The following is a 25,555-nucleotide window of genomic DNA, read 5'->3' as shown; positions in this document are numbered from 1 at the left end:
TTCAAACATTGAAATTCAAACACTAAATTTAAACACGTGTCACTGGAATCCTTAAAATTTAAAACCTACTCAACAGAAACTTACATGTCAGTTCAAAAATTAGCTTCTAATTGTAACACTGATTTTAAGGGATTTAGTCCTACAATAACAATATTGTTTTGTTTGTTATTTTTTAATTTCAGTAAGTAAATTATTTACTAATGTGAGATTTATTTCTGTTTACTTCTGTTTCTGTTCATAAATACATACTACATATCTTCCACCAATTTGTGTTTTTACAGTGATGTGGAAAAAGTATTTGGCCCTGTCTTGAATTTTCTATTTGTTATGCTTATATGTTTCAAACAAATTAGAATATTATGCAAAGATAACATGCAGTTTTTTAAATGATGATTTCATTTATTAAAGGCACAATGCTATCCAGACCTACCTGACCCTGTGTGAAACAGTCACTGCCCTCTAAACCTTATAATTGGTTGTGTTACTCTTCTCTTACTTCTCTTTCGCTTACTCTTGTCAATCTTCTTTGTAGTGTTGTTTTACTTCAGTCACACTGGAGGCCATTCAAGCATGAACAGCCTGTATAAGTTCATGCCACAGCATCTCAGATGGATTTTAATCCAGACTTCGGTTACAGGAAACACTTAGAAACACTAAGTTTCAGGGTGTGAACTGATGGCCAGAAGCAGACTTCACAGTTCCATCAATTATGGCAAGTCGTCCAGGTCCTGAAGCAGCAAAGGAGTCCCAGACCATCACACTACCACCACCATGTTTGACTGTTGGTAAGATATCCTTTTAATTAAATGCGGTGCAAGATTTATGCTAGATGTAAAAGGACTTCATCAAGCTGTATATGTAATAATAGACGAGGCATTGCGTTGGAGGCATGTCTGTAGGCCACCACTGTTCCAAGAATTTGGAGAGACAAGGAATCACTTACATTCACATCCAAATAATTAAAATGACAAAACAAGACTTTATTTTTGGTGTTTGCTAAATGAGAGTGAGGAAATAATGCACAAGGTTTTTAAATTCTTTGCAAAGAGGCAAAACTGTCTTATCAGAGCTCACACAAATGATTTTTCTGAATGATATGCACCATCTTGTTTGGAAATTGCACCATTCTTGCTAAAATGGTAATGAGTTGTTTGTACAAATATGAAAAGCAATTTCAGAACTCCTGCACTGATGAATGCAACAATGCAACAACAACAACAAATCCTTGTATCCTATTCTGCCTCTTCCTTCCTCAGCACCCCCTCACCCTAAATCCCTTTCTTAGCCAGGAATATTTGATCAGGATTATTTTCCAAGTGATTTTTTCCCTCTGATTTTCCCTCCTGTTTACATTTTGTTAAGGCTGTACAATTTTTTAATACACTTATCTGAACAATAGCTTGGCTTAGCCCATCAAATACACCTATGTACTGGAGTCAGATCCTAGAGCTTATTAAATTGTTTGTATTTCTGATACTGATTTTTTTTGTTTGTTTGTTTTAGTTTTTTGATGGGCAAGCCAAAACACACTTTAGAATTTAATATGCTGTTATGATGTGGCTATACTATGATTCTCAGGGCCCTGTTGAGATTGTGGACACCGGGCTGAAATCGTGACATTTTGTTTTTGACACAGCCATTGTAAGTGCTGAGTCTATCTGTCACCCTTTCACCATCTCATGTTTTGTGTAAACCACCTGGCCAGGGTTTTGGCTGTGCATACGCCATCCTCTGCGAGAATAACAATAGCCTAGGGGCTAGAATCCGGTGTCTATTGTCCTGATGTTGTGGACGGCAGCTCAGCCGGCGTTTATCATTTTCTATGCAGCGAGCGGCCGAGCAGATATTAGCTTGGCCTTATCAGCAGGCACCACAAAGGGCTGAGGGTGAAGTGGAGCGGATGCTGAGAGGGGAAACAAAGCTCCTCGGGGAGGAGCTAATGATTGTCCCTGTTGACAGAGCCTGACACTGGGCCTGGGGCGCAGCCACAACAGCCTCTCTGCGGAGGAACCGCCAGGAACAGTTACTGTGTAATTTCAATGTTAGCAGCAAAATCTCATCAAGAAAATCCCGGGTACATAAAATCTGTGACATCAGAATGGTTAATTATAATTCAGAGTTGAAGCAGCTGGTTGTTTGGAAAACAAGACTAATAACTACAAGGTCACTGGATCAGATTGAATGGGGGAGCTATGAGATGCAGACATGAATTATTTCTACTGCTTCATATTGAATGGACTGAAGTGAGTTTGAATATGTGCAGTTTTTCTCTGAGGTTGCAATCAAATACCTGAAAACATCCTTCCTATTTGTTTGGGAGTTTTATCCGTTTTCCTTGAACTCAATGAAGTCAAGGAAATATGAGCAGGAGAATTCATAAGGACTTTGGAAAACAGAACCAAACATCACTTTCAGAAGGCTCCTTAATAATACAGTATCAGACGTTGCTGCTATGGGTCTACTATAGTGAAACTACACTGGCCTGAAAATGACCAACCAAAAGTTCATCCTAGATTATTTGCACCGTCTGTTATTACTGTGATGTTTTATGCTGGCTGAACCAACATGCACAACCTGTTGAAAAATATCCCTTTATTACCAAAGGATGGAACTGGTGACCAAACACTAATAACACCTAATGTACCAAATAAGGGCATAAGCAATGCAAACTGACTGACTGACCAACCCACACATCTAATCCCTCAAACTAGAAAACAACATTATAACAGGATTAAATAGATAGAGTAAATAAATTACTAAATAAAATAGAGGTGCATTCAGAGTTCAACTGTGGGTTTAGCAAACTGTTTAAAACATATCAGCAGGTTATTGTTTGGTATGGTCATGCAAGCAATAATTTAGACTATCCAGTCACGCTTTTGTGGACATCACAGTGAATTGTGTGATCACTATTTCCTTTCCTTATTTAAAGGATGATACATCATTTCTTAAAGTGCATTTCTTTAACATTTGGAGAATTTGACCAGCTCTTATTTTCCTTCCTTTCCTGGGTCCTGTCACTGTGTTAGGAACCTTCCAAAGCTAAATTAACTATCCTGTCACCACCATCCAGTCCTGCTTTTGTTTCCTGCGTTTCACCCCATCAACACCAGATATCTCCAGTCTTCCCAATCACCTGTTTGCACACAACCACCTGATAGGTTGCCAGTCCTCCCAGTCAGCTTATCTGCGGCCCCCCTCCCCACTTGGCTTCCTCTGTGCATATTCTGCAAATACATCCTTCCCAACTGGCTGGGTTTTCTGTAAGTGTTGTGCCATTATGTTCCACCGTGTTTATGTCTATATCCAAGTTTTGGGCATGTTTTGAATATATGAACTCATTTTTGGTTGCTTCTCGTATTTTTCCCTGCCATGGAGGTTATATGATTAGCTTGGTTTGACTGTTTGCAAGATTGACTGATCCAAGAAAGCTGGGTCAGTCATCAAAGCAAAGAAAGCTGCTCAGTCCCTAATAAACCGTCTCCTTCCTCAAGAAGCTGTTTTAAAGGGGATTAAACCCACAGGGTCGGCCTTCTATAGAGGTCTGGAGATGAATCAGAAAGGGATTAAAATCAGACAGCAGGTAACAATGACACAATAATTATATTCATTTATGACTATCTTGAATGATGAAGAAAATAATCAAAGCTAACCCTGTCAATGGTAACATTATGAAGCTGGCACTGTACCTTGTCCCTTCATCCCAGCCTGTACCTGGGGCCAACACACTATCTCCCCTGACTGATCTATTATAAATAATTGTGGCAGCATGATTATTCTGAGCATTACAGATTTTATTACATGATTCTGGGGGGTTTTTTTTCAGCGTTAAAAAAATTGCCAAAAAATATCATATTACACCTCCCTTAAAAAATGTTGCTGGTCTGTCTCGCTAACATAAAATCATAGATGACTTTAAACTTCTTGAACCTGAATAATCAAAAACCACAGTTGATGCTATTCAGACTTGCCGAGGCTCACTCCTCCTTTAATGGTGATGTTGTTGTTGTATTCCTTTTACTGTTTTGGTGCTTGCTGTTTTCAAATGTGCTTATAAATAGCTCAAACTTCATAATTTTACATTATACAAATGGTGCCTGTTGATTTTTATACAATATGTACCAACCTTACCAAATATATGCTTAAAGACATTCATAGTGGTTCTTCTCATATGAATGTTGTTGGTCTTATAGATAAACTGACTGTTGTTCTGCTAACTTTTAAAAGTGATAAACTTCCTGTCACCAAGTGTCATCAACTGTTTTGGTGTCTGGCAGGTCTTTATATGCACCAGTCTGTTTCTCCAGCTGAACTCTGTATGATATGATATTTTTGGCCTAAACCTCCACAAATGCAGCTCCTCGTTTCTGTCTTGTCGGTCCTGACCTTTTGATCTTTGTCTTCAACGAAGACCATTAGAGTCTATAACCTTTAAAACCCTCTCATTATTTTGTATTTCTCTTCCATGTTTTTCCGTCTCCGCATGTCACAGCGGCGTTTTTTTTTACCACAAAAATGTACAAAAAGTGTAAATTTGGCTGAATTCAGGAGACTTTAGCTCCTAAGTAAGAGGCACTTTGTTGAAGGCTGGATTAACCTACACGGTTTGTTGCCGGATTTAAAGTGCTATGTTTTTCTTTTTCTTCTGCACCTGCAGTGACAGCTGTAAGAACTTCAAGCACATTTTCATCTACTTTTTTTCATTGTCCACATAAATCAGAAAGCAGAAAACATTGCAAAGAAGTTTTTTAGACTTTGCAACGCTGGGAAACAAAACCTCGATACAGGTTTTTATCCTGGATACAGACACAGATAAAATGACATGGACTTTGTGTCAAGTAAAGGCGTGTGACTTAAACAGACAAAATTGGGGAAACAAAATTATCAGTTACCTTCATCAGAACTGTGTACTGTAATGAGGACACTGTAAGTGCCATATATCTTTTTTTTGTGAAGGACTGCTGTTTTAATAATATCATCATAATATCATCTTCTTGTTATCTTCTTCACACACACACACACACACACACACACACACACACACACACACACACACACACACACACACACACACACACACACACACACACCCTCTCACATCATCCATAAGTGACTGAGACAGGACTCTCTTCTAGAAACTCTAAACCCACCGGCACAATCTACATTTCAAATGCCTTTAATTTTAAATATGTTCATATTGTCTATTTTGTAAAATAGTCAGATAGTCTATTCTTATTTAATTCACTTAATGTACAGAATTCACCTGCTTGCTGCATACATGCTACTACTGCATGTTCACCTAATGTATATATTATATATAATGTTCTTCCTCTCGTGTCAGGTTACATTTCACTGTGTGTTATACTTGTATAACTATGCATGTGACGAATAAAGAACCTTGAACCTTGTTTAGTATAATAGTTGTAGCAGTCAGTAAGCATTTCTTTTTGTGCTAAATCTGGCTGAAATCCCAGCTATTCTCTAGTAATGAAATATCCCCAGTGAAAAAAAAAATTCAAATTGGTGATACTGTATTTATTTTGGGTTTTTTTAGCCAAACATGTTTATGCAGTAATTTGAAATAAAATGCTCATTATGCAAAACTGTCTGTATCACATGAAAATGAGTCTCAACCTTATTAGACATTTATAAGCTACAGTTAGATGTGATTAAAAAAAATACAAGTCTGTGTTTCTGTGTGTATATTTCAAACTCCTGTCTATGTTTAACACTACCACACGTCTCATGTCGATTCCCTTTTGTTTTCTCTCTCTTTTCATTGTTATATGCAACATAATCAGGGCATCCGTGTAAGGTCTTTAGTAGTAGTGCACAGATAATGTGCAATATATTTAATGTGTATTACACATAGAAATTCTGAAGCATTTAAACAGTTCTAATTTTATTGAAATAAAATCTCATAAATACCAGTTTCTGGTTTTATAAACTGTTTATCTAACTCAGTTTGCTCTGAGGCTGAAGTCTACATCAGCCTCAGAGCAAACTGACTCTGGGAAAGAGGTACGGTACACTCTAGATGCCAGTCCGCCACAGGACTAATACAGGGAGGCAACTGCTCTCGCTCAAATCCACACCTACGTCTCGCATATTTTTGGGCTGTGTGACGAAACCAGAGGAGAAAACCCACGCTGGCTGGAAGGATTATGTTTTCATACTGAGAAAAAATTATTAATAATAATTACTTATTGATTTCTGACAGAAGGATAGCAGCGTGAGTGAGAGGAATGGTTTACAAGATGGTAGTGAGACCTGCTATGAAGACTGGCACTAATTAAAAGACAGGAGGGTGAGCTGGAGGTGGCAGAGTTGGAGATGTTAAAGCCTTCACAAAAGACAAGATTAGAATTGAATACATGAGAGGGAAGCTCAGGTTAAGCATTTTGGAGACAAAGTTAGAGAGGCAAGGCTGAGATAGTTTGGACATGTGCAGAGAAGGGATTGTGGACATACTGACCATGTCACAGTCCTGGGTCTTAGTGTTTTGCGTTTTAGTTCATTTTGATGTTTATAGTATGTTAAGCTCATTAGATCTCCTATGTTCATTTGCTTATTAGTTCCCCCTCGTGTTTCCAACCCATGTTAAAGTCTCCCCTGCTCTTCATGTGTTTCATGTCTGTGTCTTACGTTGTCAAGTTCTGGTTGTCATGTCTGCGTCTCATTATGTTTCCTATTTTATTTGGAAGAGATCCTGTGCTTTTATATTATGGTTTATGTTTTGAGTCCTTTGATGTACTGTTTCTTGTTTCCCTAGATGGTTATCTTAGGTTTAGCTCTTTGGCTTTGTTATATGGCTTCCCTGTGTTCCATGTTATGTCTACTGTGATGTTTTGTACCACGTTTCAGGTTCCTATGTTCTGTCTCCCCAGTTGCTGTTAAGTTTGCGTGTTTTAGAATTCAGTCAGTGTGTTTCCTGTTTTACTTTGAAGGTCCATGCCTCATGTGTAGTTTTCTCTGGTCCCCTCCCCAATCAGACCAGGAGTGACATGTTTAGCCGCATGTTCTCCTTAAATTGCTGGCTGTCTGAGTGGTGTCCCAGAAACGATGTGGGCTTCATAGATAATTGGCAAACCTTCTGGAGGAAACCTGGTCTTGTTAGGAGAGACGGCATCCATCCCACTTTGGATGGAGCAGCTCTCATTTCTAGAAATATGGACAAATTTATTAAACCCCCCAAAATATGACTATCCAGAGTTGGGACCAGGAAGCAGAGTTGCAGTCTTACACGCTTCTCTGCAGCTTCTCTCCTCCTGCTACCCCCCCAAAAACCCATCTCCATAGAGACTGTGTCAGCTTCCAAAAAGACAAAAAACAAACTAAAAACCAGCAACAAACAACTTAAACATAAACAATCACAAAGAAAGAACAATACAGTATCCACATCTGAACCAAAGAGTAAAACAGTGAAATGTGGATTATTAAATATTAGGTCTCTCTCCTCCAAGTCTCTGTTAGTACATGACTTAATAATTGATCAACAAATTGATTTACTCTGCCTTACAGAAACCTGGTTGCAGCAGGATGATTATGTTAGTTTAAATGAATCAACACCCCCGAGCCATTCTAACTACCAGAAATCTCGAAGCACAGGCCAAGGGGGCGGTGTGGCAGCAATTTTTCACACCAGCCTATTAATTAATGAAAGACCAAGACAGACTTTTAATTCATTTGAAAGCCTGATGCTTAACATTGTCCACCCCAGCTGTGAAACTCAGAAACCAGTCTTACTTGTTATCATCTATCGTCCACCTGGGCCTTACACAGAGTTTCTGTCTGATTTCTCAGAGTTTTTATCTGATTTAGTTCTGAGCTCAGATAAAATAATTATTGTGGGTGATTTTAACATCCATGTAGATGCTAAAAATGACAGCCTCAACATGGCATTTAATCTGTTATTAGACTCAATTGGTTTCTCTCAAAATGTAAAAGAACCCACCCACCACTTTAATCACACTCTAGATCTTGTTTTAACATATGGCATCGAACCTGAACATTTAACAGTGTTTCCTGAAAACCCTCTCCTGTCTGATCATTTCCTGATAACATTTACATTTACAATAATTGATTACACAGCGGTGAAGAGTAGACTTTATCAAAGTAGATGTCTTTCTGAAAGCACTGTAACTAAGTTTAAGAATATAATCCACCCACTGTTATCATCTCCAATGCCCTGTACCAACACAGAGCAAAGCAGCTATCTGAACGCTACCCCAACAGAGGTCGATTATCTTGTTAATAATTTCACCTCCTCACTACGTACGACTCTGGATACTGTAGCTCCTGTGAAAACTAAGGCCTCAAATCAGAAGTACCTGACTCCGTGGTATAATTCTGAAACACGTACCCTAAAGCAGATGACTCGTAATCTGGAGAGGAAATGGCGTGTCACAAATCTAGAGGATCATCATTTAGCCTGGAGAAATAGTTTGCTGCTTTATAAGAAAGCCCTCCGCAAAGCCAGAACATCTTACTATTCATCACTGATTGAAGAAAATAAGAACAACCCTAGGTTTCTCTTCAGCACTGTAGCCAGGCTGACAAAAAGTCAGAGCTCTTTTGAGCCAACCATCCCTTTAACGTTAACTAGTAATGACTTCATGAACTTCTTCACAAATAAAATTTTTATCATTAGAGAAAAAATTACCAGTAATCATCCCACAGATGTAATATTATCTACAGCTACTCTTAGTACCATTGATATTAAGTTAGACTCTTTTTCTCCAATTGATCTTTCTGAGTTAACTTCAATAATTACTTCCTCCAAACCATCAACGTGTCTTTTAGACCCCATTCCTACAAAACTGCTCAAAGAAGTCCTGCCATTAATTAATTCTTCGATCTTAAATATGATCAACCTATCTCTAATAATCGGCTATGTACCACAGGCCTTCAAGCTGGCTGTAGTTAAACCTTTACTCAAAAAGCCATCTCTAGACCCAGCAGTCTTAGCTAATTATAGGCCAATCTCCAACCTTCCTTTCATATCAAAAATCCTTGAAAGAGTAGTTGTCAAACAGCTAACAGATCATCTGCAGAGGAATGGTTTATTTGAAGAGTTTCAGTCAGGTTTCAGAGCTCAGCACAGCACAGAAACAGCTTTAGTGAAGGTTACAAATGATCTTCTTATGGCCTCTGACAGTGGACTCATCTCTGTGCTTGTCCTGCTAGACCTCAGTGCAGCGTTCGATACTGTTGATCATAATATCCTATTAGAGCGATTAGAACATGCTGTAGGTATTACAAGTACTGCGCTGCAGTGGTTTGTATCATATCTATCTAATAGACTCCAATTCGTGCATGTAAATGGAGAGTCCTCTTCACACACTGAGGTTAATTATGGAGTTCCACAGGGTTCAGTGCTAGGACCAATTCTGTTTACATTATACATGCTTCCCTTAGGCAGTATCATTAGAAGACATAGCATACATTTTCACTGCTATGCAGATGACACCCAGCTCTATCTGTCCATGAAGCCAGATAACACACACCAATTAGTTAAACTGCAGGAATGTCTTAAAGACATAAAGACCTGGATGGCCGCTAACTTTCTGCTTCTTAATTCAGATAAAACTGAGGTTATTGTACTCGGCCCTGAAAATCTTAGAAATATGGTATCTAATCAGATTCTTACCCTGGATGGCATTACCTTGGCCTCCAGTAACGCGGTGAGGAACCTTGGAGTCATTTTTGACCAGGACATGTCCTTCAACGCACATATTAAACAAATATGTAAGACTGCTTTCTTCCATTTGCGCAACATCTCTAAAATTAGAAATATCCTGTCTCAGAGTGACGCTGAAAAACTAGTTCATGCATTTATTACTTCCAGGCTGGACTACTGTAATTCATTATTATCAGGATGTCCAAAAAACTCACTGAAAAGCCTTCAGCTAATCCAAAATGCTGCAGCAAGAGTCCTGACAGGGACTAGAAAGAGAGAGCATATTTCTCCTGTTTTGGCTTCCCTTCATTGGCTTCCTGTTAAATCCAGAATTGAATTCAAAATCCTGCTCCTCACATACAAGGTCTTAAATAATCAGGCCCCATCTTATCTTAATGACCTTGTAGTACCATATCACCCTATTAGAGCGCTCCGCTCTCGCTCTGCAGGCCTACTTGTTGTTCCTAGAGTATTTAAAAGTAGAATGGGAGGGAGAGCCTTCAGTTTTCAGGCCCCTCTTCTGTGGAACCAGCTTCCAGTTTGGATTCGGGAGACAGACACTATCTCTACTTTTAAGATTAGGCTTAAAACTTTCCTTTTTTCTAAAGCATATAGTTAGGGCTGGACCAGGTGACCCTGAATCCTCCCTTTGTTATGCTGCAATAGATGTAGGCTGCCGGGGGATTCCCATGATGCATTGAGTTTTTCCTTTCCAGTCACCTTTCTCACTCACTATGTATTAATAGACCTCTCTGCATTGAATCATATCTGTTATTAACCTCTGTCTCTCTTCCACAGCATGTCTTTATCCTGTCTTCCTTCTCTCACCCCAACCGGTCGCAGCAGATGGCCGCCCCTCCCTGAGCCTGGTTCTGCCGGAGGTTTCTTCCTGTTAAAAGGGAGTTTTTCCTTCCCACTGTCGCCAAAGTGCTTGCTCATAGGGGGTCATATGATTGTTGGGTTTTTCTCTGTATCTATGAAGCGCCTTGAGGCGACTTTTGTTGTGATTTGGCGCTATATAAATAAAATTGAATTGAATTGAATTGAATTGAATGTGAGTGTTTCTAGCGTTGCTTGTCTCGTCAGTCCTGATTTCTCCCAGCTGTGCCCTCCTTCTGTGTCTCATTCCCTCGTTATCCCTCTGTGTATTTAAGCCCTGTGTTTCTCTTTGTCAGTGTCGTAGTCTCCCTCATAGCTGTGTGATTTTGTCCCCTGTGGCTCCTCGTGCTTTAGTCTCCCCAGTTTAAGTTTAGTACTGTTTTTTTGTGTTTCACTTTATGCCAGCATTAAAGCTGTGTTTTTGAGTTTACGTTTCGTCTCCGTGAGTTTGCGTTTGGGTCCTTCTCCTGCCTGCCACACAGCCGAAACATGACAGACCAAAGGTTGAAGATGGAGCTGTTTCTTCTTTTGTTGGTTATTTCCTTTGTAACATTTATATCTTTCAGAGGTCTCTGTATATCTGAGTATGTTATCCATCTCAGTAGTGTGCGTGTGCGCCCGCCCCCAAAAGACTATATTTTAAGTTCCTGCTCTGCAAATATTTTGATCTTTTCACATTCTTGTGACTGGTTTTTAGTTTACTTTTTGCAATCTGCCTGCCTCACAGTCAATTTGTGATAATTTGGCCTTTATTGCTGTTTTTTGCTAAGCTTTTCAAAAAGACTGTAGACAAACCACATAAAGAATGTTCCTTTTTTGTGTCTGCTTGAAAAAGGTCAGGTCTTCTTGCACTTCTCTTGCCTACAGTGTGCAACAATGTTCTGTTTTGGCGTCTTTATTTTTTCTGTTATACCTGCTCTCTTTACAGCACATTTGTAAAAGAATTTACACTTTAAAGCTCTCAGATCCTTCTAAGTTAAGGATCTTGCGGAGATGTTTTGACCATTAAAAGGTAGATATCTGTCAGCTTTTTTCAACAGTGCGATAAACAGGTCCCTCTTGTGCCCTCTGATGAGATATGTCCCTAATATAATTGAAATCTTGCTAAATTATTTATCTGGGGCCTTAAGGTGATTTGGCTTTGACTTTGGATGCTCATGTGAAATCTCTGATACATTGTTCCAAGATTATTTGTCATGCCTTCATTCCTCCATTATTCACTTGTCTAAACAAAACCTCCTCGGATCATCTGCAGTTTGATCTGCTGCGATGCTTCTCACACGTCACACCGTTGCTGATTCTGTTGCAGTGCCACCCCATTAACTTCAGACTCCACTTTCAGAAGATTGTGGTTTTGACTTGTACAGCTTTGCATGGTCAAGCACCAACATATATCACAGAACTTTTACATCCAAGCATCGCCAGTGGGTTCCCTGAGGTCATGTGATCAAGGGCTACTGGCTGTGCATGATACAAGGCTGAAAATGAAAGGTGACAGAGCTTTTGCAGCAGTGGCTCCCAGACTCTCCCCTACTGAGATTGAGAACTGTGGACTCAGTGGTGTCTTTTAAAAAGCAGCTAAAAACTCACTAAACCTGCTTTTGGTTAAGTCAGCTTACAGTTTTGTAAACTGGTAATGAAGAAAGTGGCTATGCCTTAAACAAAAACAAAAATGTGTTTTACATTTCAGCAGCCACCCTTTGTTATGGACCATTTACTGTATGACTAAAGTGGCATGTGCTTAAGAGGTTTCTTCTCAAGCTACAGTCCACTATTATTATTGTGATGTTTCTGAGCAGCATGCTGGGTGAATGTATAAAGCATGTTTTGTTGATAAATGTCATCACTCCCACTGTTACAGTACCTCCCCACCTGCAGCGAAGACAATTAGAATTCAGACTTAACATCTTATCTAATGACTACAATCCTCTCTGTAGGTGGCTGTGAGGAAAACATAACATAACACATAAGTGTGGGGTTCCTGACATGACAAGCAGTTGAAGCTTTTGAACCAGGCACCCGTAGGAGGCTGCACAGTGTGTCACTTGTTTGCTGTTGATGTGTGGAAATCTGTCTGATCTCTACATGTTGTTTCACACACATCTTCTTCCCTGGCAGTTGCAATGGGGTGTGTGACCGCTGTCAAACACTCCGAGGAGGTGTCGGCGTCTATGCATCCGCAGAGATATCGTCTCCTCTGAGCAATCAGTAATCGATTTTAGATCCTAAAACCAATCGGGGATTTGTGTTGAGTGAAACCTAAAACCTCGTGTAGAGGAAAGGCTTCAAAAATGAGCCTGCAGGCAGCATGATAGATATCTAATACATTCATTATGCATTTCTGAGAACAGATATCTTCCCTGTTGATCTGAAGGAACAGAGGAGTCAGAATGTGTTATCTGAGGGCATGAAAACAGCGGCAGAAAAAAAATCAAAAATGTTACCATCCTTTGAAACGTATATAAGATATTTCTTAGAGCTGAATAAAAGATTCCTTCTTATACCAGGATATTGCTAATAAAAGAATCCATTATCAAGGTTTAACCTTGGCCAGACAGAGAAGATCTCATCAGATTGATTTCTAAAGCTGCCATTTTACTGTCCACACATAAAAACAGGACTTTGTGCTTTGATACGATGTGTTTTGATTTTGGTTTTTTGTTGTAATTCTCCTTTTGAAAATTGTGTTTGTTTTCTGCCTTTTGATGTTTGTCTGAACTGGGTCTTTAGATTTTAGATTTGATCAGATCCAAAAACCATACCAAAGCATGGGCTCTTTAAGCACACACACGCAAGTCAAATATTTTACACGTCCCTTTGAGTATCTGAGTGTGCTGAGACTAATGGATCGTGTTGCCGCTGCAGAGCACTGCAGAGATCTGTCTGCAAACTATTAGAGAGATCATTCCCTCTCTTCTTCACAGAGACTCAAAGAAGAAAAAACAGTGATAATGGGAAGACCAAAATTTGTTTAATTATGGGGGGGGTTTTTTTCAAGTAGAACTAGACCCAGAAACATTAAAATAAAAAATACAATGTTGAGGCCTTTGTCTCCGGTTCTGTTCATAATTTTTATGGACAGGATTTCTAGGCGCAGCCAAGTGGCGGAGGGCTTTCGCTTTGGTGGCCTCAGAATCTCATCTCTGATTTTTGCAGATGATGTGGTTCTGTTGGCTTCATCGGGTGAGGGCCTCCAGCTCGCACTGGAACGGTTCGCAGCCGAGTGTGAAGCAGCGGGAATGAGGATCAGCACCTCCAAATCTGAGGCCATGGTTCTCAGCCGGAAAAGGGTGGAGTGCCCACTCCGGGTCGGGGATGAGTTCCTGCCACAAGTGGAGGAGTTCAAGTATCTCGGGGTCTTGTTCGCGAGTGATGGGAGAAGGGAGCCGGAGATCGACAGACGGATTGGGGCTGCAGCTGCAGTAATGCGGACGCTGCACCGGTCCGTCGTGGTGAAGAGGGAGCTGAGTGTAAAAGCGAAGCTCTCAATTTACCGGTCGATCTACGTCCCTACCCTCACCTATGGCCACGAGCTGTGGGTAGTGACCGAAAGAACGAGATCGCGGATACAAGCGGCAGAAATGAGCTTCATCCGAAGGGTGGCTGGCCTCTCCCTTAGAGATAGGGTGAGAAGTTCGGCCATCCAGGAGGGGCTCAGAGTAGAGCAGCTGCTGCTCCACATCGAAAGGAGCCAGCTGAGGTGGTTCGGGCATCTGACAAGGATGCCCCCTGGGCGCCTCCTGGGTGAGGTGTTCCAGGCATGTCCCACCGGGAGGAGGCCCCGGGGCAGACCCAGGACACGCTGGAGAGATTATCTCTCGGCTGGCCTGGGAACGCCTTGGTATTCCCCCGGATAAGCTGGAGGAGGTGGCTGGGGAGAGGGAGGTCTGGGCCTCTTTGCTTAGGCTGCTGCCCCCGCGACCCGGCCCCGGACAAAGCGGATGAAGATGGATGGATGGATGGATGGATGGATGTTGAGGCATGACTGCGGGGTTTTCAGGTCACATTTGAATAATTAATCCAGTTCTCAAACGTTTTCTGGCACGCCCCATTTCAGAAGCCAAAAAAAACTTCACTCCTTGCACAAAATTTTCCCATGATTAACACTGAAAAAGGATTCAAGTCAAACTTTAGTAAATTAACAGTAAATTATGTTTTAATCTCTTTTCCCCAATCCGCATACAGTCCGCCCCACAGTTTGATTAATGGATGAATAAATTACTCATCTTAGAGTAACTTTTCTGTTGATTTTGTGCAGATCTGCAAATACACTGAACTGCATTGGTGGTTCAGATTTGAATTCAGATTTTGTGGATGTGTAATCTGGTATGTGTGGTGTGATCCTGATCAAGGTTCTTGTTCAGGTGTTCCATAAATGTAAATATATATACATAAAAAAGAAACTGTGACCTCTGTGTGTTAACGCATCGTGTAGATACTGTATACTTTTAGTTTTCCAAAATAAACTCTAGGCCAGTCAAAGTTAAGATAAACATAAACTGATACGACTGTGATGATGTGAAAGCAATTTTAGTTTTTCCACTTTCTTTTATTCGGTGTGGTCGTTCTTTGTAGATTGGTAGATGTACATTTTATTGTTTTGTATTTGCTCATTTTTTATTTTTTTATTTGCATTCTTTTATTTTGAAAGCTGTTCAGTCACCTGTTAGGACCCAACAGGAGTTGGATTCGTGACAAAAGCGGACCAGCAAATCAAATTATATCACGGGAACTAGAAACAAATGAATTTAATTACATTTTGGGGGCCATGGCAGGGAGGTCAGGATGGGCTTGGTTTTTCATACACTTAAATGCTGTGAGAGTGGTGGGAGGAGACGGCCAAAAAGAGCATCCCAGTAATGGTGAGGCTAGTTTGACATTTTATCCTTTCTCCTCCGGTGTCTGGGAAATCATCCTGGTTTACCATCCTTCTTTCTTGCTGCAATCAAAAGTTCTTCTCTGTTTTCTTTCAATATTTAAAAGTTCTGAGGATCATTAAAAAGTTAAAATCATAGAAGCTTGTAGTATGTCATAGAGGAATATTATGAAGATCACAGTCACATCAGTGACAAAACAAAACTTGTGTGATTGCACAACACCGCCCAAATAAACTGTTCAGCCACAACATTAAAACCACTGAAAGGTGTAAGAAACAAGAAAGATTTGATACCATCTAATGTTCTGCATGAGTTTCTGCAATGATGTGGAGCACTACATGTCAGGGTAGCATCTACACTGATGCCACTGCTGCAGGTCAAGTGTATCTAACGTCAAAGTCATCCCTGATAGCAATCATTCAAAGAACTTAACAAAATGGCCAAAGGCCCTGATCCAGATTTTAAACCTACCACATGTGAATCCTGCTGAGCATTCAGGACGCGCCTGAACAACCTCAGTTAAGGAAGCGCCCCCACAGGACCCAAAGCCAACATCCACTTCCTGGTGCCAGACATCACAGACCACCCTCAGCGGTACCTCGTGCACGCCCTGATGGATCAGAGATGTTTTGGCAGCACAGGAGGCAGCCACAGAGTGTCAGACACCTGCAGGTACCGCCGACACTTATCAACATTCCAGATGTTACAAGCATAAACGTATTTTTCTGTCCACGTGAACCAGCATGTTAAATATGGCACAGCCACTGCATCCCAAAGAGATTGCATCTGTAATGTAAAACTTTGGACTGAATTTCTTATCTAGAGTGACACGTCCAATATTGTTTGTTTGTTTTGCAAACAAAGTGTAAAATAAAACCAATAATAAACCCCTTGATCCACGCAAATACAGCCAGTCACGGTGTTGATGTAATCGGGGAGTGAACAGTAACAAATGCAATATAAAAAGTATCATAAACACTTCAGCAAAAGGAGCAATAACACTGTATCAAACATTACCCCGATTCTGAAAGCAGCTGTGATGAGCATTGGCTTTTAGAGGTGCAACCAAAGGAGATCCAGATTTTCTTTCACGTGCAGGGCTGGATTACAGAGGTTTACTTTTGACCCATTAGTTCATAGCAGAGAGGCAGTTGAGCCAACCAGAGGGGGGCACTGGGACACTCAAGTGACATTCTGGTGTGACAAGAGGAGGGCTGCGGTTTGATATCAATTCACTGATTTTGCTTACAGTGAATCAGATCGGCTGACTGAATCTGAATCCTTTCATTAAAACAACAAACCTTGTTTAACCCGACCTGGTTTAGTGACCTGATTTTGTAAAATTGACTGGTGTTATGGAAACATCTATTTAAAAAAATAAATAAATACATCTTTCTTTGAAATACAGTGGATTGATTTATGATTTGACATCCAAGTGTGTATACCTTCATAGATTAGGATTTTTATGTAAAAGCACATTATATATAGACTAGTCATGTTCCACATGCTTGTGGACACAATTTTGCCTCTATACACCACTGCAGTGGAACTACATAATTCCAGCTATGATTTTTATTTAAAATCTTCAGACAATGAAATTTGTTTGTACAAAAATATAAGAATGAAAATACGGTAATAACTGACTGAAATCTAGAAGCTCATGGAAATTAACGAATGCTGTATTGTATCCTCAGGCCTTTACTCAAGCCATTTTCAGCTGCTGCATGTTTGCGCCTTAAGTTTTGTCTTCACTAACTAAAAAGCCTGGTCTGTTGCGTTAACATCAGTTGCCTTTGAACTTCTGCCTTTGGAATTCTGAGAATTCCAGTGAAAATGTCAACCTGGAATAAACAGAAGGTCTCTTATCTGTTTAATATTATCATGGACTAACAAGGGAACGGACCTCACATAAAACTTTTTATGACTCAATTTTCAAATTATTATTATTAATCTCTGAAACTGGAGGACTATGTATAAAACTGGCTAAAAATCCTAAATAGCTACTGCAATACTTTTGTTCAACTTAAATTAAAGCTAAAAATCTGGACTTCAACTGCTTATTGATTCTTTGATTTAAAATCTGTGGTGCTGCACATGGGCAAAACTGCAAAAAAGGTCTTTGTCCAAATGTAAGTGTAGATTCCATCATCTTTAAGGGGATTTTAATTTCAGTTTTTCATATATTGTTTACGTTTTTGCACTCGTACCATTGCAAAGAAGTCCACAAAAAAAGCCAAAAAGGTAAACGTGCTTGTGTGCAGCACAATGAGAAGAAAGACAAAGAGGATCACAATGTTTCTTCATTTAAACCAAATCTGATCCACCTGAGGATTTCAGTGTTGCTCTCTGTCTTCAAGGTGAGACAATTATTCTTGTACTTTGTCATCATTATGGGAATATTTTTCCCTCCTCTGCTGCACGTCGCTGCCCTTCTGTTTGACATTTCTATTAGAAGTTACCGTGCAGGCTGACTCAGAGCTACTTCAATCTAAATATTACATCAGATAGACTCTGAGAACACACCTCAGATAATCATATATACAGCGTGTCACTCAGATTTGACAGCTACATCTCATTAACAAGGCTTTTTGGACCAATAGGTTTGCATGTGCTAGAGTTGAAATCGAAATGGTCCGATAATAATATGGATTCGCTTGTTTAAAACCATTCTTACTTTTCTACTTGTTTAGCACATTTGTTCAGGGTTAGAAATGTTCCTCTGGTACATTATTTATTTATTTATTTATTTATTTATTTATTTATTTATTTATTCAGGTTCTTAATTTTCTTGATTGATCCATAAGAGACAAAGTCTCGTTTTTTCCCCATCAACATGGGAGAGTCAGTAAACTTCATTCTGATTAAAGGAAATAAATAACTTTGAACTTTTTGAACCTACTCTTTCAGATTTGATACAACAGAAATGAAGCACACCAATGCTGTGTCGATCCAGAGGCCACATATATATCTGGTCGATGCATCTGTGAGATTCATATTTTTTGATTTCTCCAGTGCCTTTACTACAATCCTTCAATGGTCTTGTGTTTTTGGAGTATCTCTCCTGCCGACCACAATATGTGCATCTGCAGAAAAGTGTCTCTAACACAGTCCTGAGTGTACCATATACCTTGTCTACGGCAGGCTTCAGACATCAGCACAACAGTGACACTTTGTTCCTGAAACTTTTTGACGACACAGCAGTTGAGCACGAAGAGAAAAGAGGAACAGTTTTGGACCTCTTCATCATAATGTCACAAAAACCATTGTAGAGTACACTAGGGGTGGGAGAGGGAGCCAATCAACACCAATAACTATAAGGAGCACTGAGATGGAAGTGGTCTTCAACCACAGATACCCTGGTGTGCAGCCCAACAGTAAGTTGGACTGGAATAGCCATATACAGGCGATGTACAGTAAGGAAGAAAGATTAGATTAGATTAGATTAGATTAGATTAGATAGAACTTTATTAATCCCTCGGGTGGGTTCCTCTGGGAAATTCGATTTCCAAAAAAGCACAGCACCGACAGAAGTTACATTATTTCCTTACTTTATTTCCTAACGAGCCTAAGGTCATTTAACATATGATGTTATCACATCATATAATCCTATGTTTTGAGCACCATACCTTTTTTCTTGTGACCTGAGAAACTTGCCTGAAAGCTGAAGACACACTGGGCAAACCATTTTTGTTCTGTCATTTTCAAAAGAGTTTATTATTGCCTGAGTTAGAAATATCAAGCGGACTCCCCATGAGGAAAGAATGGACTTCTCTACTGAACAATCTGAGGCTGCTGCTGTTGTAGTTATTGCTCTTTGATATGATGGAGGTGCAAGAAGGTTGCTTTATTTTCTACAAACTGTTCCTTTGCCTCCCACATAGACGGTGAGGTAAAACTGAAGCACATTGTTGGGCTACTATAATAAGAGATAGCATTAAAGTGGCCCCTGGAGACCCATCATCATTATTGTTTTCCACATACATAGGTGCATTATAGTGCCCATAATGAACTGATGCTCTCTCAGCTCCACTGCATTCACATTGTGGATTTTGCTGTTTCAGAGAGTTTGCACTAATTTTTAACTGTCCCGTGTTGGTTTTGGGGTACAAAAAACCGTATTAATAGTGATAATGTATGTGGAATATAGTAAAAAATAAATGAATGAAGCTCCTGGTTTTTTTTTTTTGTTTGTTTGTTTGTTTTTTTGGGTTTTTTTTTTTTTTTACTTCTATCATTCATTTGATCCAGGGAGTGACTCACAGCCCCGTCTGGCCTGCAGAGGGCAGCCTAAAGCTTTTCACCTCACAGGAAGGACGGGCGGACACGTGACATGCAACAGGAAGTAAATAAACTGCTTTCCCGCGCAGTTAAATTGGAACAGCAAGTCGTCTGCTTTCAAGGAGAATAAAACAAAATGGATGAGCTTTATTTGGATAATATTGACGAATACGTCAATGACCATAATAAAATAGTAAGTGCCTTCTTAATTCGCGGTATTTCATTTTGTGCGATGAGGTTTTCTGGCTGAGCTCTGGCTTCGACATGATTGGCTGCTGAACTCCGCTCAAAAAAACTGCCGTTTTAACTTTGTCTGGTTTTCACGATAATTTATGTGTATCCAGGGGCATTTTTATCAATTTTGGAGATGTTCAGGGGTCTTCGTGTTAATTCGGCTCTGCTATGATGTAGTAAATGGCAGTTGAATTGAAGAAAAGCTTATTTTTAGTTGACCAATTTCAGTTACTGCTGGAAACCGCCAAGTGCGTGACAAACACTGCTGTAGTAAAGACATTTCAAACACTGACATGAAGTCGATATTTATTTATATCTGATAAGTATTAGATATTTCCCAGCTCATGTAGCTTAATGGAAAGCAACAATAATCGGTACCTTAAAGAACAAAGACAATATTTGGATAATATTTATTATCCGTCATATAGTCTCTGTGTAAATACAAGTGTCCTGTGTGCTTTCTCTACACCAGGTAACCTATAAATGGCTGAGTCTCACTCTTGGAGTTCATGTCAACACAGCAAAACAGTAAGTGGTTACTTTGACATGCCAGGAACTAATAAAATAATATATGATACATTTTTACTATCTTCAAAATGTCTTGTTTGTCCAAGCAACAATCGCAAATTTACATTAATTAGGGTTTACTGTATTTAGCGCCAAAGAAGCACTACATTTGACAGTAACAGTCCAATGGAACGTCGCTTGAGTTTTTCTGCACTTGAGTTGCACCGTTTTTGTTGTGGTAGTGAGATGAAGACATGCGCACGTTTGCATGTTTTGGCATGTGTGTGCATGCAAAAAAAAAAAAAAAGGTGCTGTGTGTTTTCTTTTAAAAAAAAAAAGATCATTAACACTTTGTCATTGGCTGATAAATACATAAATGCCATAAACACAGATTTACCTAGGAAATACATTTAAGTTGTGTCTTGTGTTCAGAATGCTCTACCATTACCTGGATCACAAGAGGAAGGAGAGTTCAGCTCAGCTGCATGCCACCTACCTTGTGTCAGGGAAATTTGTGGACAACGGTCAAACGGTGAGACCTGTTGTAGCATTTTTTGTGATTTCTTTTCTTTTCTTTTTTTTCTACATGCCCAAAGCTGCAGCTTTAATGATTTTTTTTTACACTGTGTTTGCTTTTCAGAGTCACAAGGTGTCTGTTGTGAGAGAGGACCAGCTGGAAGGTGTGTAAATATTAATTCACATGACATCATTCGGTTGTGTTGCTCTGTAACAGCAAGGTTGGCTCGTTGTTTGATTCTAATTTCGAAAGTAATATCCTCAGTTCATAATCATCACCATCAATAAATAGTATGCTTTTATGTCAGTGAGTCTTGATTTTCTTTGTATTTTGTTTTATTTAATGACATATTTGTTGTAAATGAAGCAGCAGTGTGTCACGTTTGCCGTTTTCTTCTGCAGATTTCAAAGCCAAGATGAGCTTGGTAGTCAGCGTGCACGTCTACAGCGTCCAGAGAGCGTTGCTTAGAGACAGCGGCCCACTTTACGCTGTGGACTACGACGCTGTGAAAGACAATCTTAAAAACTGCAGCAGGTATGCTAATCATGGTGTTTTTTGATTTGCAGTGACCAGTCATCAGCATTTTTACACCATCTGTGTAAAGATTAGTTTAGCCACTATTAGAATGAAAACATAATTAATGCATAATGTTATTTATATTATTTAATAGTTATTTTTCTTTTGCTTTTCAGATACAGCGCAATCCACTGTGCCAGCGCAGTGCCCATGTCTTCTGTGGAGCTGCAGCAGGCGAGGGAAGTCCAGCAAGCTCCTACACCTGAGGCTGAAAACAAAAAGGCTGGCATGAATGGAGACACCAGCCCAGTTTTAAAATCATCCGCCAAGCCTCCAAAAGGCATCATGGGAATGTTTGCTAACAAATCTGCTCCTAAGAGTCAGGATAACACCAAAGAGATGAAGCCTGAAAAGAAAGAGGATGTACGACTTTGTCCTTGTGCTGCAGTCAGTTGCTCTTCAGGGTACTCGAGTTTTTGCTCTGTTTGTTTTATAATTGTGTTTTTTGTATTTTAGATCGAAGCACCCAAAAGCAAACCAGTCGCAAAAGCCAATCCAGTGGCAAACTTCTTTGGGACTCAAACATTAAGTGAGTAATAAGTAAAGTATTGTGTGTCTGGTGTGCTTTATTAAAAGGGGGATTAAAATTCATATGTTCCGTTTAGACTGCTGTTATTTTGTTTTAGGTTTCTATTTTAACCTTGAAACTGTTGTGCTCATAGTTTGTTTTTATTATTATTATTAGTAGTAGTAGTAGTAGTACTATTTTGCTCTTTATTTGACACACGATCTGCCTTTCAGAGCAGTTGTACAAATCACATCATTATATAAATGAATGTTGTCTTTGTCATGTTCTTATTTCACATAAACCTAGTAAAAGCATCATAATTGAATGTGTTCCTCACCATGGTGAAAAATAATCAGCGAGTGAGCCAACAAGTTTTAAAAAAAGTACCAAAGTGCTGCAGGTTGTAATCAGCAAAAACGGTTTTGTCTTGCATAGAGTGTAAGGTTTTGAATGTAGAGGCTGTAAAGCAGAAGCCACTTGTGAACACGATCCAGAAACCCTGCCATCTTCTCCGCCAAAGCTCATTTAAAATGGTCTGAGGCAAAGTGGAAACCTTTCTGGTTAAAAATAAAAATGTTACCGGTAAGTTTTACTTGGAAAACATGGATGCCACGTCACAACTTTTTTTGCTGCAGTGATCTGATGTTTTCAGTGTTTTGTTGTGAGTAATTGAGTTTGTATTTTAAATCAAGTTTCCACGTTTATCGATGTGCATGCTGTTTTGCGACATACAAAAGTAACCCAGAAAGATGAGCAGTAATTATTTGATTTGAATATGTTTACTGAATAATTGTTCTTTTTCACTACTTCAGAGAAGCCAGAGAAACCTGTGAAGGAGGAGGAAGCACCTCAGTCATCTTCCAGAGCAGCGCAGCAGCATGAAAGGTCAAAACCAGAGGAAAAGCAAGAAACCGTTGCTCCAGTGGAGCCACAAAAAGACACAAAGAAAGACTCCAGAAGGTGTGTGCTGGTATTCATGTGGGAAATGTGACAAATTGAATTAAATATTCCTTTCAGTACATGAGGAAATAGTTTTCTAATCATGAAAAGAATCTGCTTTCCTCAATCAAGTCCCACTTCCCTGTCTCTAATTGTTACTTAGAAATGTAATTTCAAAAGTTATAAAGGGTGTTTATTTCTGGCTTTAATCTAATTTAAATTCTTTAATTCCCTTTTTTTTTTTTGATAGCAAAACTAAGCGGCTAGAAGATTCTGACGGTGAAGAGGAGAAGATGGAGAAGAAAAAGAGGAGGAGGATTAAGAAACCGGAGCCAGACAGCAGTGATGAAGATGGTTATACTTTTATTTTATATTATTCTCTTATTCTGATGTTTTCTATTTTGAAAACCTATTTATTTTAAAAGTGAACAAACAGTGATATAATTGGATTAAAGATATAAATGTATATTTTGTATTAGTTTTGCTGCTGTAGGCACACTAAAAGCAATTCCAAACATTGTAATTAATTGGATTGGCAAACGGCTTGTGAGGACAAAACTTTTATTTCAGTTCATTTCAGTCTTTGGGAAAAGAAGAACTTATAAAAATAGACATTTCAAAATTGATAAGATAATCTGTTTTCCCCCTTCCAGTTATTCCAGACTCTCCACAGCCAGTCGTGACAAGAGAACCATCATCACCAAGTCCTAAAAAGGAGGTTGAACCCGATAGACATTCCCATGTAAGTGTTTGATACTCTAGTTTTGATATAACTGGAAACTTTGGTAGTCTTTCATTCATTTTTTAATGTATTTTTTTTTATGTATTTAACTCGGAGCATGCGTCTTGTTATTCTACAGCCGAGCAGTTCTGAAATGAAAATAAGGAAGAGAAGACGAGTCATGAAGTCTCATACCTTTCTGGACGATGATGGATGCATGGGTATGAAAAACATACAACAGTGAAAATCCAACCAGTGCAGATAATAATCAAACACTTTTAATGTATTTATATATAGTGCTACAGTATATGTGACTGTTTTTAAATAAAGAGGTCAGGGTCTGTACAAGTAATCGATATGAGACAAAAGCTCAGGGCTGGGAGATTTCCGCTGCTGTTGTTAGTCCTGTCTGCATATAAAGGATATTCCTTATATGCTTATACTCAGGCGCACAGTCGCTTCACTTGTTTATACTTGTTTATGAGAAATCTATACATCCAGGGAAGAGCAGTAATATTCTGTGAGAAATGTGTACAATGCTCAACTTAATGTTTTTTCTCTGAGAGATTTAATAGCTGCTTTTATATTTTTACAGGTCTGACTTTTATTATTATAATAAAATCTAATCTAACTATTATATTTAATATGATTTAATTATATTTAATATTAATCTAAATCTACAAGCTAAGTTACTAAATCTTTTAGGTAAATCTATTTGAGTGCACCCCATCCATTACATTAACTCATCAATGCATGCAGCAGGCTTCAGTTCAACACTGAGATGACGGTTGTCAACCTGCAGCAAGCTGTGCAATTTAAAATCATAGATAACTAAGATCATAGTTTAGTATCATTTCTGCATACAGAGAGCTGTGTTTTATTTTGTTGAAGGTGGTAGATCAGAGCAAGCGCAAGGATCACTTTTTGTCCTTCACTCCACCTGAACTCTTTTTAACGGCAACGTGTCTTTGCTCTTTGACAGCATCATGTTCGCTGCTGCTGTTCCATCAGTCTTACCAAGAGAAACGCAGCAATCTAGGCTGAATCTGGCAGTGTCCTCTTGTCCACAGTAGATTGATTAGTTTGGTTGTTTTGTATGAATTTGTAACTCCGGGTTGTTTCTCATCCACAGTGACAGAAAAAGGCTACGTGAGTGAATCTTACTCTGAATCCGAAGATGATTTTAAACCCTCCAAACAAGCTTCAAGAGATCCCATTAAAGCAAAACCATCAAGTAGCAAAGAGGATGAGAAGAAAACTCAAAAGAAAGCATCAGCAAACTCAAATAAAGGAGCTAAACAAGCTTCCATAATGGGATTTTTCCAGAAGAAATAACAGATGGTGATGGATGCATTCACTAAGGACAAATGAGCACTGCTGTAGACTTCCTGTAATGAGACTGTGGCGTATCTGAAATCAGCTGAAACAAGTCAGAACACTTGACAAATGGACTTCAACACATGGACATTAAAAATTACATTTTAGTTTCTCTGTTTTATGAATACATGTCCAACTCAATAAACATTAAAAAATTAAATATGTGTTTTCACTTTCAGAAATGTAGAACCATCACAAGCCTGAAAATCTGAACACATTAACCAAACCACCACATTTTAATGGACCAATCCCGTCGTTTTTTTCTTCCTCTGTTCATGTCAAAGACTTCACCTATTGCTGCAGTAGCAAATTGAGTTGTTATTATTATGCCTCCCTTTTAATATATCATGTGACCAAACCAGGGAGCTACCAAAACCTCATCAGAAATGATCTCAAACAAAGGGTGGCTGTCAGGATGTCATTCTTACAGAAATCTGAAGAAAAGGCTTATGTATGGCAAATT

The 25,555-nt window shown here is 39.2% G+C and overlaps 1 protein-coding gene across 1 annotated transcript; it reads left to right on the top strand.

Moving 5' to 3' along the window:
• The first annotated feature begins 19,746 nt into the window (after positions 1-19,746).
• On the top strand, positions 19,747-25,252 carry pold3 (polymerase (DNA-directed), delta 3, accessory subunit). The gene is made up of 12 exons (XM_085255216.1): positions 19,747-19,906; positions 20,420-20,475; positions 20,887-20,986; positions 21,095-21,134; positions 21,373-21,505; positions 21,664-21,910; positions 22,004-22,076; positions 22,868-23,015; positions 23,245-23,348; positions 23,648-23,736; positions 23,855-23,936; positions 24,848-25,252. The coding sequence occupies exons 1-12, from the start codon at positions 19,850-19,852 to the stop codon at positions 25,048-25,050; spliced, it is 1,332 nt and encodes a 443-aa protein (XP_085111342.1). The 5' UTR covers positions 19,747-19,849; the 3' UTR covers positions 25,051-25,252.
• The last annotated feature ends 303 nt before the right edge of the window (positions 25,253-25,555 follow it).

Source organism: Mchenga conophoros, linkage group LG18 (assembly GCF_057382185.1).
Source record: "Mchenga conophoros isolate Kocher_MC1m ecotype Shallow Benthic linkage group LG18, M_conophoros_male_GT1.1, whole genome shotgun sequence".
Lineage (NCBI taxonomy): Eukaryota > Metazoa > Chordata > Actinopteri > Cichliformes > Cichlidae > Mchenga > Mchenga conophoros.
The sequence above is the reverse complement of the archived record's forward strand: the minus strand, read 5'-3'. Positions and strand labels throughout refer to the sequence as shown.